Source organism: Temnothorax nylanderi, unplaced genomic scaffold, assembly GCF_030848795.1.
Source record: "Temnothorax nylanderi isolate EJ_2023f unplaced genomic scaffold, tnyl_v1.0 TNYL_tig0081_pilon, whole genome shotgun sequence".
Classification (NCBI taxonomy): Eukaryota; Metazoa; Arthropoda; class Insecta; order Hymenoptera; family Formicidae; genus Temnothorax; species Temnothorax nylanderi.
In genome coordinates, this window is record NW_027249143.1 from 204,163 (window position 1) to 217,358 (window position 13,196).

The 13,196-nt window shown below is 28.3% G+C and overlaps 1 protein-coding gene across 2 annotated transcripts; it reads left to right on the forward strand.

Moving 5' to 3' along the window:
- The first annotated feature begins 3,315 nt into the window (after nt 1-3,315).
- On the forward strand, nt 3,316-12,844 carry LOC139774420 (lipase 3-like). Of its 2 annotated transcripts, none has more exons than XM_071709658.1 (9): nt 3,316-3,558; nt 7,356-7,670; nt 8,276-8,474; nt 9,997-10,111; nt 10,467-10,710; nt 11,286-11,444; nt 11,523-11,607; nt 11,847-11,989; nt 12,389-12,844. In XM_071709658.1, the coding sequence occupies exons 2-9, from the start codon at nt 7,467-7,469 to the stop codon at nt 12,563-12,565; spliced, it is 1,326 nt and encodes a 441-aa protein (XP_071565759.1). In that variant the 5' UTR covers nt 3,316-3,558; nt 7,356-7,466; the 3' UTR covers nt 12,566-12,844. The 2 variants fall into 2 exon arrangements, with proteins under 2 accessions (XP_071565759.1, XP_071565758.1); XM_071709657.1 differs by lacking the exon at nt 3,316-3,558 and adding an exon at nt 3,565-5,607.
- The last annotated feature ends 352 nt before the right edge of the window (nt 12,845-13,196 follow it).

Consider the following 13,196-nt stretch of genomic DNA (forward strand, 5'->3'; position numbering starts at 1 on the left):
CGCTTGCAATAATATGCATAATATTTTTATTTTCTTTTTTCACAGGTGTAAAATAAAAATCTTGAAAACGATTGTTAACTCTTTCGTGGCATCCTAAAAATTGTGCTCAAATTAAATAACAGCAACTAAAAATAAAATTGCAAATAAAACATGATTTCTCAATATTTCTGATGAAATATGAATGTTCGATGATCTCCATATATATAAATATGACATATTAAACATATATAGTTTACATTGTATACATGTGTAGATTATGAAGAGAATAAAGAGGATGAGGATGAGGATGAGGATAATGAGAATAAAGAGGACGAATCACCTATAGAAATATAGATTATTATTCTTCCATGATTGATTTGAACAAAATGCACGTATTGTAAAAGCCGCAATTAACAGTTTTAATTAATTTTCTCGCTTTCAATGTAAACTGCATGAAAGGTAAAAGTGACGATTAAAATATTGTATAGTAAAATATATAGTTTAATAATAATTATTATTATCTTACGGTTTTTGTTACTTACATTATTTAATACAATAATACTTTCTTACAACATTTTATGAGATATATTATCCTATCCTGAACGCATAATCGTAATAGACGTAAAAGAAAAAGTAATTCATATTGCCGCGTGCACAAATGACTTTTACATAGCAATACTTAATAATGGAAAAGTATGAGCTCTCTGTATAATCAAAATAACTCAATATTTGACAGAGATGTGATTTCTTTAAATGTAATTAGGACGTACATGTCTCCACTGGATGTAATGTTGATCGAATGCCTCAATTAAATATGAAATTGTCCAATCCGCGCTCATGAACTTTCTATTAGTCTCCAGCGTCTCCAGCGTCTGTTCAGTTATGTCATCAGGAGTGCGAGGCTACGCGCGATTAAGCGCACGGTTACCCAGCCGGTTATTCATTATGACACACAGGAATTATGACACTAGATCTGTCAAGTGTATTATGAAATTGGATTGCACCGAGATGTTATTACGAATGCTATCTGATGCATACTAATAAATACCAGAAGATCATTACAAACATAATATACAATTATATTATGCCCTTCCGGAAATTGGGAAAAAGATATGATTTTCTTAAACGATAAAATATCAAATATGATAAACTTCTTGCACTGTGAAATTCAATTAATTCACTATAGTAAAAAGCTTTAAATTCAGTTTAATTTTTTTCTGTATTGCTTTGTAGAAACCTGATATATAACGCATTAATTAAGTGATTAAAGAAACGTCAGATTTAGATCTTCTTCGTATAAAAACGATAGATTCGGTGGTTTCGGTATCGTTGCGCAGCTTTTTTACATAATAGTACCTACGCAACGATACCGAAACTGTCGTTAATGAGCTACAGAATCCCGCTACTGGCCCTGTAATATCGGAAATGATGCTAATAATGTCTATTTAAACAGGATAATTATTTTAAGCGGAACGTTTAAATTTTTGTCAAGTGATGGAAATATTTAGTGGAAATATTTTGATGAAAATAATTCGTTTTCTTCCCCAGCCAGAAATGATTAGTCAAATTGACATCGATTTGATATTGATGCATCGAGGAACGGTTGCGTCGAATATTGGTTGATATTTTAATTGCGCAATTAAAGGCTATTGCACGTAACAAATAAAGTTTTAGTTGTAACTATCAGGCTGTAAGAAAATTAACCAATCACAATCGGTTATATTCTCCTTGCGGTCGAAGAATAATAATCGATATAATCGATAAGAATCGATGTAATTGATTTATTTAATTAGTGTGATAAATTTTCTTATGGCCTTACGGTTACGACTAAAACTTTATTACGTGCACTGCAAAACTTTACATAAAAATAATTATAACGATGTCAAAGATGCCAAAAATATATATTAACCAGTATTCGATATCGACTGTTCATCGACACATTGACATCAAATCGACTTCAATTTAACTAATACTATAATTATTTCAGGCTGGGTCTTAAATTGATTTACATATATACAATACTTTTTAGACATTTATAGCTTGCCTGTTCTGTCATGGCTGGCTGTATATGTATTGTGATGCGTAAACAGAAAAAATATATATGTATATGTAAATTTATGTTATATTTAAATAAAGATGTCTCGATAAAGATACAGTATTTGCTTTTCCCAGGTACTTTATGGTCCTTAAGAGCGAATTTCTCGTTGCGTAAGTTCCAACGAGATAAATGATATTTTTTTCTAACGGTGCGGAGATATAACTCATCGCTATATATAAACACGAATTAATAACTCATCAGGTTATTACGTACTTAGCAAAAAAAAAAAAAATATGCTGATACCTCTGAGCAGAATGACGTGCAATCTTCCTAGTATATGTAATACTAAGCATTTGATAAACATTGTAATTAGATGACAAGACAAAAGAAGAGAATAAAAGGATATAAACAGATTTTAATTGCGACGCAGCGCGCTACACAAACCATAGCGCCGTATCAACATATTGTAATAATATAATAGGTACTCGTTTTTTAATATATAGGCTATCACAATCATATTAATTTAAAAATATTATCCAATAGCAATATGTTCTAAAAAGATATATCTCTTTTATTCCATGATACGAGACATGTTCAAATTTAAACGAGACTTTTCTTCTCACTCACAAAGAGACCTTTACTAAAATCTGTAGATATTACATCTTAAAAGATATACAAACAAAAATTGCAAAAAATATCATGTATATAAACCAGTAACGAAAACAAATTTATTTATTTCTGTGGCTAAAAGTTAATTGAAAAAACTAAAATCCAAATTTTTAACACTGCGCAGACACCGTGGGCCTTTTAAGGCACAGTCGATTTTTCGTATTTTACAGTTTTCTCCTGACGTTTTAACACACTTAAAAAAAAATTGCAACAGTTCCGGTCTTATGTAAGTATAGAAATCACTTTTTGAAACCTTAAAGATGATACATGAATTGTTATAGATTTTTTGTAACACAGAACCGCTTTCAAAAATCTTTTTAGATTTAAAAGTCTCAGGGTGTCCAGGTGAGTGCTTCAAAAACACGGTGTCTGCGCAGTGTTAAATTTAAAAATAATAATAGTAATATTAAATTAAAAATAATATCAACGCAGTGTTAAAAATAATAAAATGCTTGTACGAGAAACTTCGATGCATAAACTGTTCTAAAAGTTTTAATCAACTTCGAAATAATTCCATTCTTTTGCTTGCGGCAACAATAAGTGTAGGATTGATACGCCTATGTGTGTTTTAGAGCTTCTATTATACTAAAACGGCCAACGTATTTATTTAGTACTCAGCGAGATGAGAAGGCGCGAGGTTGCGAGTTCGGATTACACAACGTATCATTATCAAGATTTTGTGTGCTCAAAGCGCTTAAATCAGCGGAAATCTTGTGCTGTTTGCAAAATTAGTTTAACAATGAGATATTATATAAAATCTCGAGTGTGTTGTGTGTGTAATCTGATAAATGAGTGAATATAATAATGAAAACATCATTTATATCCATTTATATCCATTTATATTTCTGAAGAAGGAATAAAATGCGAGAGAGGTAGACGCGTTAATTATTATCGTCTGTATAGAAAACAACGCGAATGGAAGTAGACAATGAAAACTTTGAAAAGAAGCAAGAATTTGCGCAACTGATTACTGATTTGTCCAAATAATTTCTGCATAAATGATTCTTTCTTAATATTGGCAACTTATTGTTAGTATAGAGAAATGTGTTTAGGAATCGAAATATAATAGACATGGAAATATTTTGCAGATAAATAAAGTTTCGCAAAGGTTAAACATCACGTATATCCGCATTCCGGATCAGTATTGAAATTAAATATAATTTGATGCATAATTAATTAAACGTGCATAATTAAACATTGTACATCAATATAATATACAAACAATTGTAAAAAATATCTTATATATAAACCAAGCAAACAATGATAAAAACAAATTTGTTTGTTTTTGTGTTTAAGTTAATTAAACGAATCCAGAATGTAAACTGGTTTAACGAGTGGTGTGTTTTTCACATGTAAATTATATGCAAAATGTAGGTCGACTTCGACCAAACTGTGACTCAATCGATTAATATAATCGATAGATTTGCTTAAATCAAAATTTTATTTATATAACTTGTTGTTTCTAATCTAGTTTTCATCTCCATTGAGTTAAACAACAAAAGATTTGTTATTCAATGTTGAAAAATACAGCAAAACAGGTATTGCTTGATGGTTATTTGCCGATTACGCATATCTATTCGTTATACATCTGCAGTAACGAACACAAATACTGGCTAAGTCCATCTACTATTATTTTTTATTTAATTATTTATATTTTATTTAAAGTATATAAATATGAAATAGACAATAAAATACGTATCCTAAAATGCTAGGATTTTATTATAAGTTGATATTTTTTTACTATCTATATTCTATTTATTTTTTGTTAATTTCTTACACATATCATTTTTTACAAAGAAAAATAGCCCCTTTAATTTATTTGATCACACATGCCGCTAATGCACTGAGTATCATTTAGTGCACTGAGTATCATTTAGAGTATCAATGGTACGTGTCATTGTGAAGATCGATGATAAAAAACGTGATACGGATATAAATACACAATGGTACGTGTCATTGTGAAGATTGATAATAAAAACCGTGATACGGATATAAATACACATTTGTACGCATAACATATGCTGTATTTGTTTAAAAAAAATGTTATATCAGATATTAACATTTAATTCCCTGTACTCGAGCAAAAATTAATGTAAAATTGTCGACTTGATGCCGGCATCAAGGCAAACACTGTGCTGATATAACCAATATCTTTTCCCACTCTATTGCAGAAAATCCGTAAAATTCAAAGAAGGACATATAGTTTTTTCTTGTAAATTTAAATATAAAAAAATCGGATAACGTTTAATATCTGAACATCGAAAAATTAATTTTGAGTATCTCCTTCAAATACCAGCCTTCGAATACTCATGCGAGATGTAATAATACCGTAAAATATTACGTAATATATATTACGTACCGTTTAAAAAAAAACAACACAGGTTGTTTGTTTGACCTAAATTTTTAAGGGCCAGTTTCACCAACCTCGATCAACTGCATGTAACCTTCGATTAAACTCACTCTTTATCTCTTTCTAATTGTTCCCCTTAGAAAGAGACGAAGAGTGAGTTTGATCGAAGGTTACACTTAATTCAGAGATGGTGAAATCGGCCCTTAAAATGATGATTCAGTCAATGATCAACTATTACCGGTTTACTTAGTCTTGATAAAAGCCTATTGACTAAATGTGAGATGCAGATGAGCTATCGCAAAACTTTACACGACCCTGAGGATCCATATAAATGTCTGATTAGTAGTAAGACTGAGATATGCCTGCATATATATATATGTCTGAGCTGTTCGTTGCTTACAGTTTCAACTTATCCGCCGTGTGTGACAGTTAACGTTTTTATACTTTAGTAAAATTATAACATATAATTTGCTTTCAGAAATCAAATAATATAAGTAGTACTGAAAATGTGTCTCTCTAGTTTTTGACTGCTAATTTAAAGTGTTTAACATGAATATATACACACACAATAGTAAGTACATTAATATAAAACGTATGTAAAAAATGACGGACTGTATATAAGTCTTAGAAACATACAAAATTACTTGAAATTATTATTTCCTATTTTCAAAATTTGTGATACAAATAGATCGACATTTTTTATATATAATATATAATATAAATATATAAATGTTGTTAATAATTTAATACATAATAAATCTAAACTTTGATATAAATTAAGAGAATTCACTGCTTGGAAGATCAAAAAAATAAGGAAATATCTATTATAAAACCTACAAAAGGACAATAGGATAAAAAATAATAAGACAAGTCTTGCCTTACGGATTTTTGCCTTTAAATTTCATTGTTTGTTTAAAATTTAAATATACTTTTATTTTATAAACGTTACAAAATCAGAAAAATAAAAGTATAAAAAAGTGATACGCGCTCATACACACACACACACACACACACACACACACACATATATGTATATACATCCGCCCACGCAATCAAACCCGTACACATATATATGTTAATATTTTATGTTATTCCGAAATGCGTCACAATAATATATAAAATATTTTTTGAACTATTAATCTTTTTACAACTCTATTTTAGTACTTTTACATGCAAAGCAGCTAAAAAAATCATTTAGAAGAATATCGGTGACATCAATTTTATAAAAAATATATAAAGATGTATTGCACACATTGCATTTTTCTCCTTAAACTGTAAACTTTTATTTAAAACATTTACAAAAAAAATAATTTTTAAGATGATCATGAGATGGTTGCTCTGCATAAATTTTTTTATTTTTAATTTATAATTATGTATTTTCAATATATTATATATTGAAAATTATATATTATATATATAAAATTCAATATATCAATATTGACAAGATATTAACAAACATTAAGATGTAAAAACACAATTGGAAAAAAAATTAATTTTGCAAAAAAGTTGACTCTGCAAATTAACTTGACCTTATTTGATATTTAATTGATCTCATAGACTTTAAATGCTTTATTTAAAAAATTAGATTGAGATCATTTTAATTCAAATCTCATCTGCAAACTTTAAAAATAAACCGCTTCATAAACCGTGCATAATTATACATCGTATTGCGGTTTTGATTGCAGTATATATCTAGCACTTTTCACCTACCTGCTCTCACCTCCCAATTTATCTTCACGCAAATTCCTGTTCTGCATATTAAAATTTCATAACCACGCATAATCCAACAACGATTAAGAAATATAGATTAGGTATCCAGTTATTCATAAAAATTACGTTTTTTTAATGTGAAAATAGGTGGTTCGAGTTGGTGTCCTTGATTACACTTTAAACTGTTTAATAAGCTATTTAAGTACATATACCGAAAATACTTGCAAAACATTTGAGATTAATAATTAATTTTTTAAGTAATCTGTGAAAAAATTATAATCGATAAAAATTTAATGTTAAAATATCGAAATATTAATACATAACTTAGTAATCTAATAGAATAATGAATTAAAAACAAGCCTTTGGTTTTTATAAAGTGATCGAGCTTTAGTCAATCAAACAGATAACAAAACTTTATAATTTCTTTTAAACAAACTTTATAAATTTTATAAACTCTAATTACATTATTAAATTAATTACTAAATATTTGATGTCAAAAATTAAAAAGTAAAACGACTTAACATTTAACAATTTTTTTTGATATATTAAAGAAAGATCAACTAATTGTCAAGTAATTAATGAATAAACTAATATTAATTGCATTTGTAGGTTTCTTGAAATGCAAACGAAGAGATGCCATAGAACTTATATCAAGTAATATTATTTGATATTGTTGGCACTTACAAGTTGTAGTTTACAATCGCGAGTATCAACAATATAATGAGAATGAACGTGAAACTTGTTTTCCTCACACTTATGCTTACTGTAGTAATGCTAGAGGCAAAACTAAGTTGTTGGTTAGATCTACCATTCTCTCGGAAAGCAATAATCAACTATCTATTTCCTAAGGATCCCGGTATAATAAGAGTAAGGAATCCAGATGAAGTCATAACACGAGTGAACAATGTAACCACATTGGATTTTGTAAGTGTATCGAGATTGTCTTTTATATTTTGTCCCATTAAAAACACACTTGAAAAAATAATGGCGTAATTAGAAGGTTAACTTATTTAGAGTATTTAGACGAAAGAATCTTGTTGATACACAAAAATAACTTGCTGTGTTAACGATCGTATATATATAGTTATAACCAATAGCAGTATAGTAGCAGTACAGTTATCAAGATTCTTTTGTTCAAACAACAAAAATATTGAATAAAATAATATACTCTCTACAAAATAAGAAATGTTTCAACTTTATTTTGAATTGTATAGGATGTTTAAAAAACATTTCAAGACCTATTATTAGAGGATTGGTAGTATTTACCAAACTAGTAAGTAAAAAGAAGTTAAATTAACGTAAATCGAAAAATTAATTAATTAAAACATTAATTTCTATGATAGAAAGATAGAAACGATTTTTGTTTTGATAATGTACATTAGTTGTATAAAATATAAATTCTTTTGCATAAATAAATTTCTCTTGTAATTTTATATAACAAATATTACGTGTAAACAAATATTACGATAGAACCGTTTAAAAATCTTGAACTCTTATTTTTTAACGTTCACACATGTCTATATACGCAGATCGGTTTAGTACAAAGATACGGTTACCCTGCCGAGGAGCATTACGTCACAACGGAAGATGGTTATAACTTGGTGATACATAGAATATCAGGAAGTCCTTTATCTAACAGTCAACAAAGAAGAAAAGTTGTGTTCCTACAACATGGTTTTGTGTGTACATCTGATTGCTGGGTGTCGATCGGTGCTGGCAAAGACCTTGGTGAGTGACCGTCAAACTGGCGTCAATATACATAATGTATTACCGATGTCACCATTAAATATGTTAATCAGATTCAGAATTATTTCCTCTAAGTAGCGTGAAACATCTCATATATTTTCCACTTTCTGCGCATCCTAAAATTCGCATGGATCTTCTCGATCGCAGCACACCGAATGATTCTATTTTTGGATGTGCGAAAAGTGAAATACAAATTGACGTAGAAATTAAGAGAATTATCATCTTAACATTATAAGCCGTGGAATTTTCAATATTTGAGTTCACAGTTCTGGACACGGTATGAGATAGCTATGTATATTTACACGCGCGCATACATGTCCATCAAGTTGGGATTGAAGTTGAAGATTACGATCAATATGTTCACCTTGACTTCATTTCTTTATACCTATAATGACAAAAGTAAGACCGCTTAGGCAGTGAAAGTTTTAACGACTATTTATAACTATTTATAACCAAAAAACGGATCAAGAACAACCAGTCGAGACAGAAAATAAAAGTAATTAAAGTTAAAGTAAACAATTTTGCAAGTTCAATTAATCAATCTCATTAGATCAATTTCATTAGAAGAATCTTGTTGTATTATCTTATAAAATTTGACAAATTTTGTTAAATTAAGAAAAATAATAAATGACACTTTATCACATCTTAATAAAGCACGATAAATTTAATAAAAACTAATTAAATAAATCAATGAACTATTTTCTTCAATATTTGTCGATTCACGTAATATCAAAGAATTTATTATCACATGCTCAACAAAAATCTATTTATTATGTTGGCAAGATTATTGTATTAAATCAACTCTATATTTTATTGTATCTTTTTAATATTTTAATTACATATTTTAAAAACAAATTTATTTTATATGAATAAGAGAGTTTTATTAATTGTACGATTTTTTTTTGTTAGAAATTTTTGAAGTAACGAAATACGAGGTGTGATCAAAAAGTTCGTGGAAAAAATTTTTTTCTGCCGACGTGGCAACACTGTAGGCTTCTATGGTGGTTTGGCGTCTAAGGGGAAGCCTTACGAGTCATCAGTGCAAATTTTGTCACAATCGAGTGCATACGTATTTTTCTGTGCCAGTATTTGTGAACGCAGTTTTTTTGCGCGGTCGCAATGGAGCAACCCAAGAAACATATCGCAATCAAAATGGCACAATACTGGCACAAAAAAATACGTATGCACTATGCACTCGATTGTAACCAAATTTGCACTGATGACTCGTAAAAAAGGCTTCCCCTTAGACGCCAAACCACCATAGAAGCCTACAGTGTTGCCACGTCGGCAGAAAAAAAAATTTTCCACGAACTTTTTGATCACACCTCGTATCTTTTCTTTTGGAAAAACTATAATGCTCACCAAAATAAATAAAAAATGTTTAATAGAACATTTAACATTGATATATACCCTGAGGAAAAAAAAGCAATTACGTTTTTATCCGAAAGTATGGCTATTAAGATGATAAGAGAAGATAATTATGCATTATTATTTTGTGTTATAGCATTTTTATTAGCTGATCAAGGATATGATGTATGGGTTGGAAATATCAGGGGAAATTCTTATTGCAGATCACATGTAAAACTGTCTTCACGAAATAAAGACTTTTGGCAATTTAGGTAAAATTTTATTTTATATATAAGAACCATTTTAAAGAAATATTCTTTATTAATTTCAACTTTTTTGTTTATTTAAATAGCTTTCAATTATTTATATTTATTTCTTTTATTTCTTTAATTGTATTAAATTCTAGCCAGATTTCACCTAAAATTTCTAATTAAAATCAATTTTTCCATAATAAAAAATATAAAGATTTATAATATTGTACATAGATACATTAAATATCTCGATATTCTTATTAAGAAAAAATGTATTCTAATTGAATTGAAAAATTTGTAACTAAAAGAATATTTGTTTATTTTGCGATATTAAAAGGTAGTAAAAAAGAAAGTAATATTTAATTTTATTGTCTAGCTATCACGAGGTAGGAACTAGAGATCTACCATCTATGATCGATTATGTACTCAGTCACACAAAACAAAAGACTTTACGCTACGTCGGTCATTCGATGGGAACTACCGTATTATTTGTTTTACTATCTATGAAACCCGAATACAATGCAAAAATAAAATTAGGTATTCTTCTTGCTCCGGTAGCCTTTTGGAAAGAATTATCTCCCGCACTGGAACATATTCGTCCTAAAATACCAAAGTTTAAGGTAAAGCGATATCAAGATCGATCGTGTTTTAAATAAAGTAAAAGTTTTATATAGGTATACATATATAAGTTTTGTATTAACATAAATTATTATAAATAGTTGATTAAATAAAATATTCTTTTTTATAATGTTATGTATTATTTTATCGCAAACTTTTTTTAATAAGTATTCTTTTATACAATTTTTTTATATCATATAATGGCAACTTCTAAGATTTTTACTTTATTGATTATTTATACAATAATTAAAAAGAGTTTTAATTTATACCGAAATGCGAGTAACAAAGTGATTTACATTGATTATGCAAATTAATTATTTCTTGTATAATGCCTGTATTACATAGTTTGTGCATTTTACAATAATATCTGCGTATTAACACTTATTGCTATTATTATTTTACCGTTAATTATACATTTCAGAAGCTGATATATAATTACATCATTATTTTGATATTATGTATTATATATCAGCTTATTTCTTCAGCTCATATTATTATATCCCGTGTATAGTTTTAATTAAATTTCTTTTATGTTTACATCTATTATATTATATTTACATATATATTTGTTTATTAGGAATTTCTCGATTTCAATGAAATATATGAATTAGCTTCCTTATCATCAACAACCATCACCATTGGAAGAACACTGTGCAGAGATGGAGCAATTGCCCAACCTATCTGCATTGCAATATTATTTCTCTTCTCCGGATCCGGTCCAGCACAACTTAACACTGTACATTATATATTTCTAACTTAGCACGATTTTTTTAATATACAACAAAATTGTTTTTAATGAAGTCACTCGTTACAGACGTCATTACCGGAAATATTATCGTATTATCCGAGCGGCGCTTCCGTGAACACGGCTTATCATCTTTACCAAAATATGATTACACGTGAGTATTCCTCCCCTCTTTAGAAGAAAGAGATGTTGGGTTAAATCGTATCTAAAATCTTATTATTATCTTTATTAATAATAAAATAACTATCCCAGTAGTGATTTTTTTAAGCACATTAATCATGACATAATCACTTTACGTTTATCTAAATAAAAATTAAAATTTTTACTTTTTTGCAAATATCTTTTAATTTTAATTACACATTTATGTGAAATAATTTATATTGATTGCTGCAGAGAAATTTCAAACCTTTGATTATGGATACTTCGGTAATTACAAGCACTACGGGCAGCCAATACCCCTACCGTATAATCTTGAAAAAGTTATTGCGCCCTTGGCTTTATTTTACGGCGCTAATGATTTACTTGCTTCAAAAACGGTAAGGTCACTTTTGATTCTTATATAAAAACATTATTTGACTAAAAAATATATATCAAAGAGAAAGAAAGTAAAATTTTATAAATTATACATAGACAAAACTTTATCTATGTCATACGAGCTATTTACTTCGAATTTTTTAATTAAATCGCATGATTTCCTTTTTATAATGTAATACGAAATATCTTTCTCTGCTTTCTCCCTCCCACCTGCTCTTTCTCTCTCTTCCATCCTCTCATTCTCTCTTCTTCTCCTTTCTTTCCCCCTTATTTCTTCAGCTCATATTATTATTTATGTATATACATATATGTAAGCCGAAAACGGCTTTTAAGAGATAATTGCTTATATTTTTCAAATGATTATTATTAATTTTATTGTTTCTCATATTCTCTTTTCTCAGAATGTCCTCGAGACATATAAGCATCTGCCGAACGTTATTCTGCTGGAGGAAAATCCGTATAAAATGTTGACCCATTTCGATTTTCTATGGGCCATTGATGCAAAAGCTCTTATATTCGACCGTATAATAGAAGTATTTCAGGACTTTGATATGTGGCGGACATGGACAAAAGATTAATTATATATCTGATACTTTCTTGTTAAAAAAATTTATTTACTTTCGGATTATAAAGATACCTATCTCGATAGAAAAACTAATATTAAATTACTGGCCAGAAAATGCTACAAATTAATTTTCTTTTCAACATAATAAAAAAGTATCGTTGCATCATCACAGCAACATCATGTACATGTCGAAAGAGTTTTTTTCTAAAGCTGGCAATTATATATATATATATTATATTAACTAAGAAATGTAATTGACTAAAAGATAATATTAAATAAATATTATATTACATTTCTCTCTCTTACTTTATTATGTAAAATTCTGACATGTATACATTATTGTTACTAATTTATTATTGTTACTAATAATTTTTTTTTATTTTGATTGTAGATATATATCTTCAAATGTACTATTGTAAGTATTCGTAAATATTTTTAAATATTGTATCTATTGCGTGAATATTTGTAATCTCATTATTATTCGTTTTGTTATTGAACTTTGTATACCCATTTTATTACAATAAATAAATACTTCTCTGTTTCAATTCCGACTTATGTCACTGCTAATTAATTAGTGTTTGCATTGATTGAAAATTCTAAATTAATAATTGTGAATTAGTTACATTATTAGTGAAAATGTTATA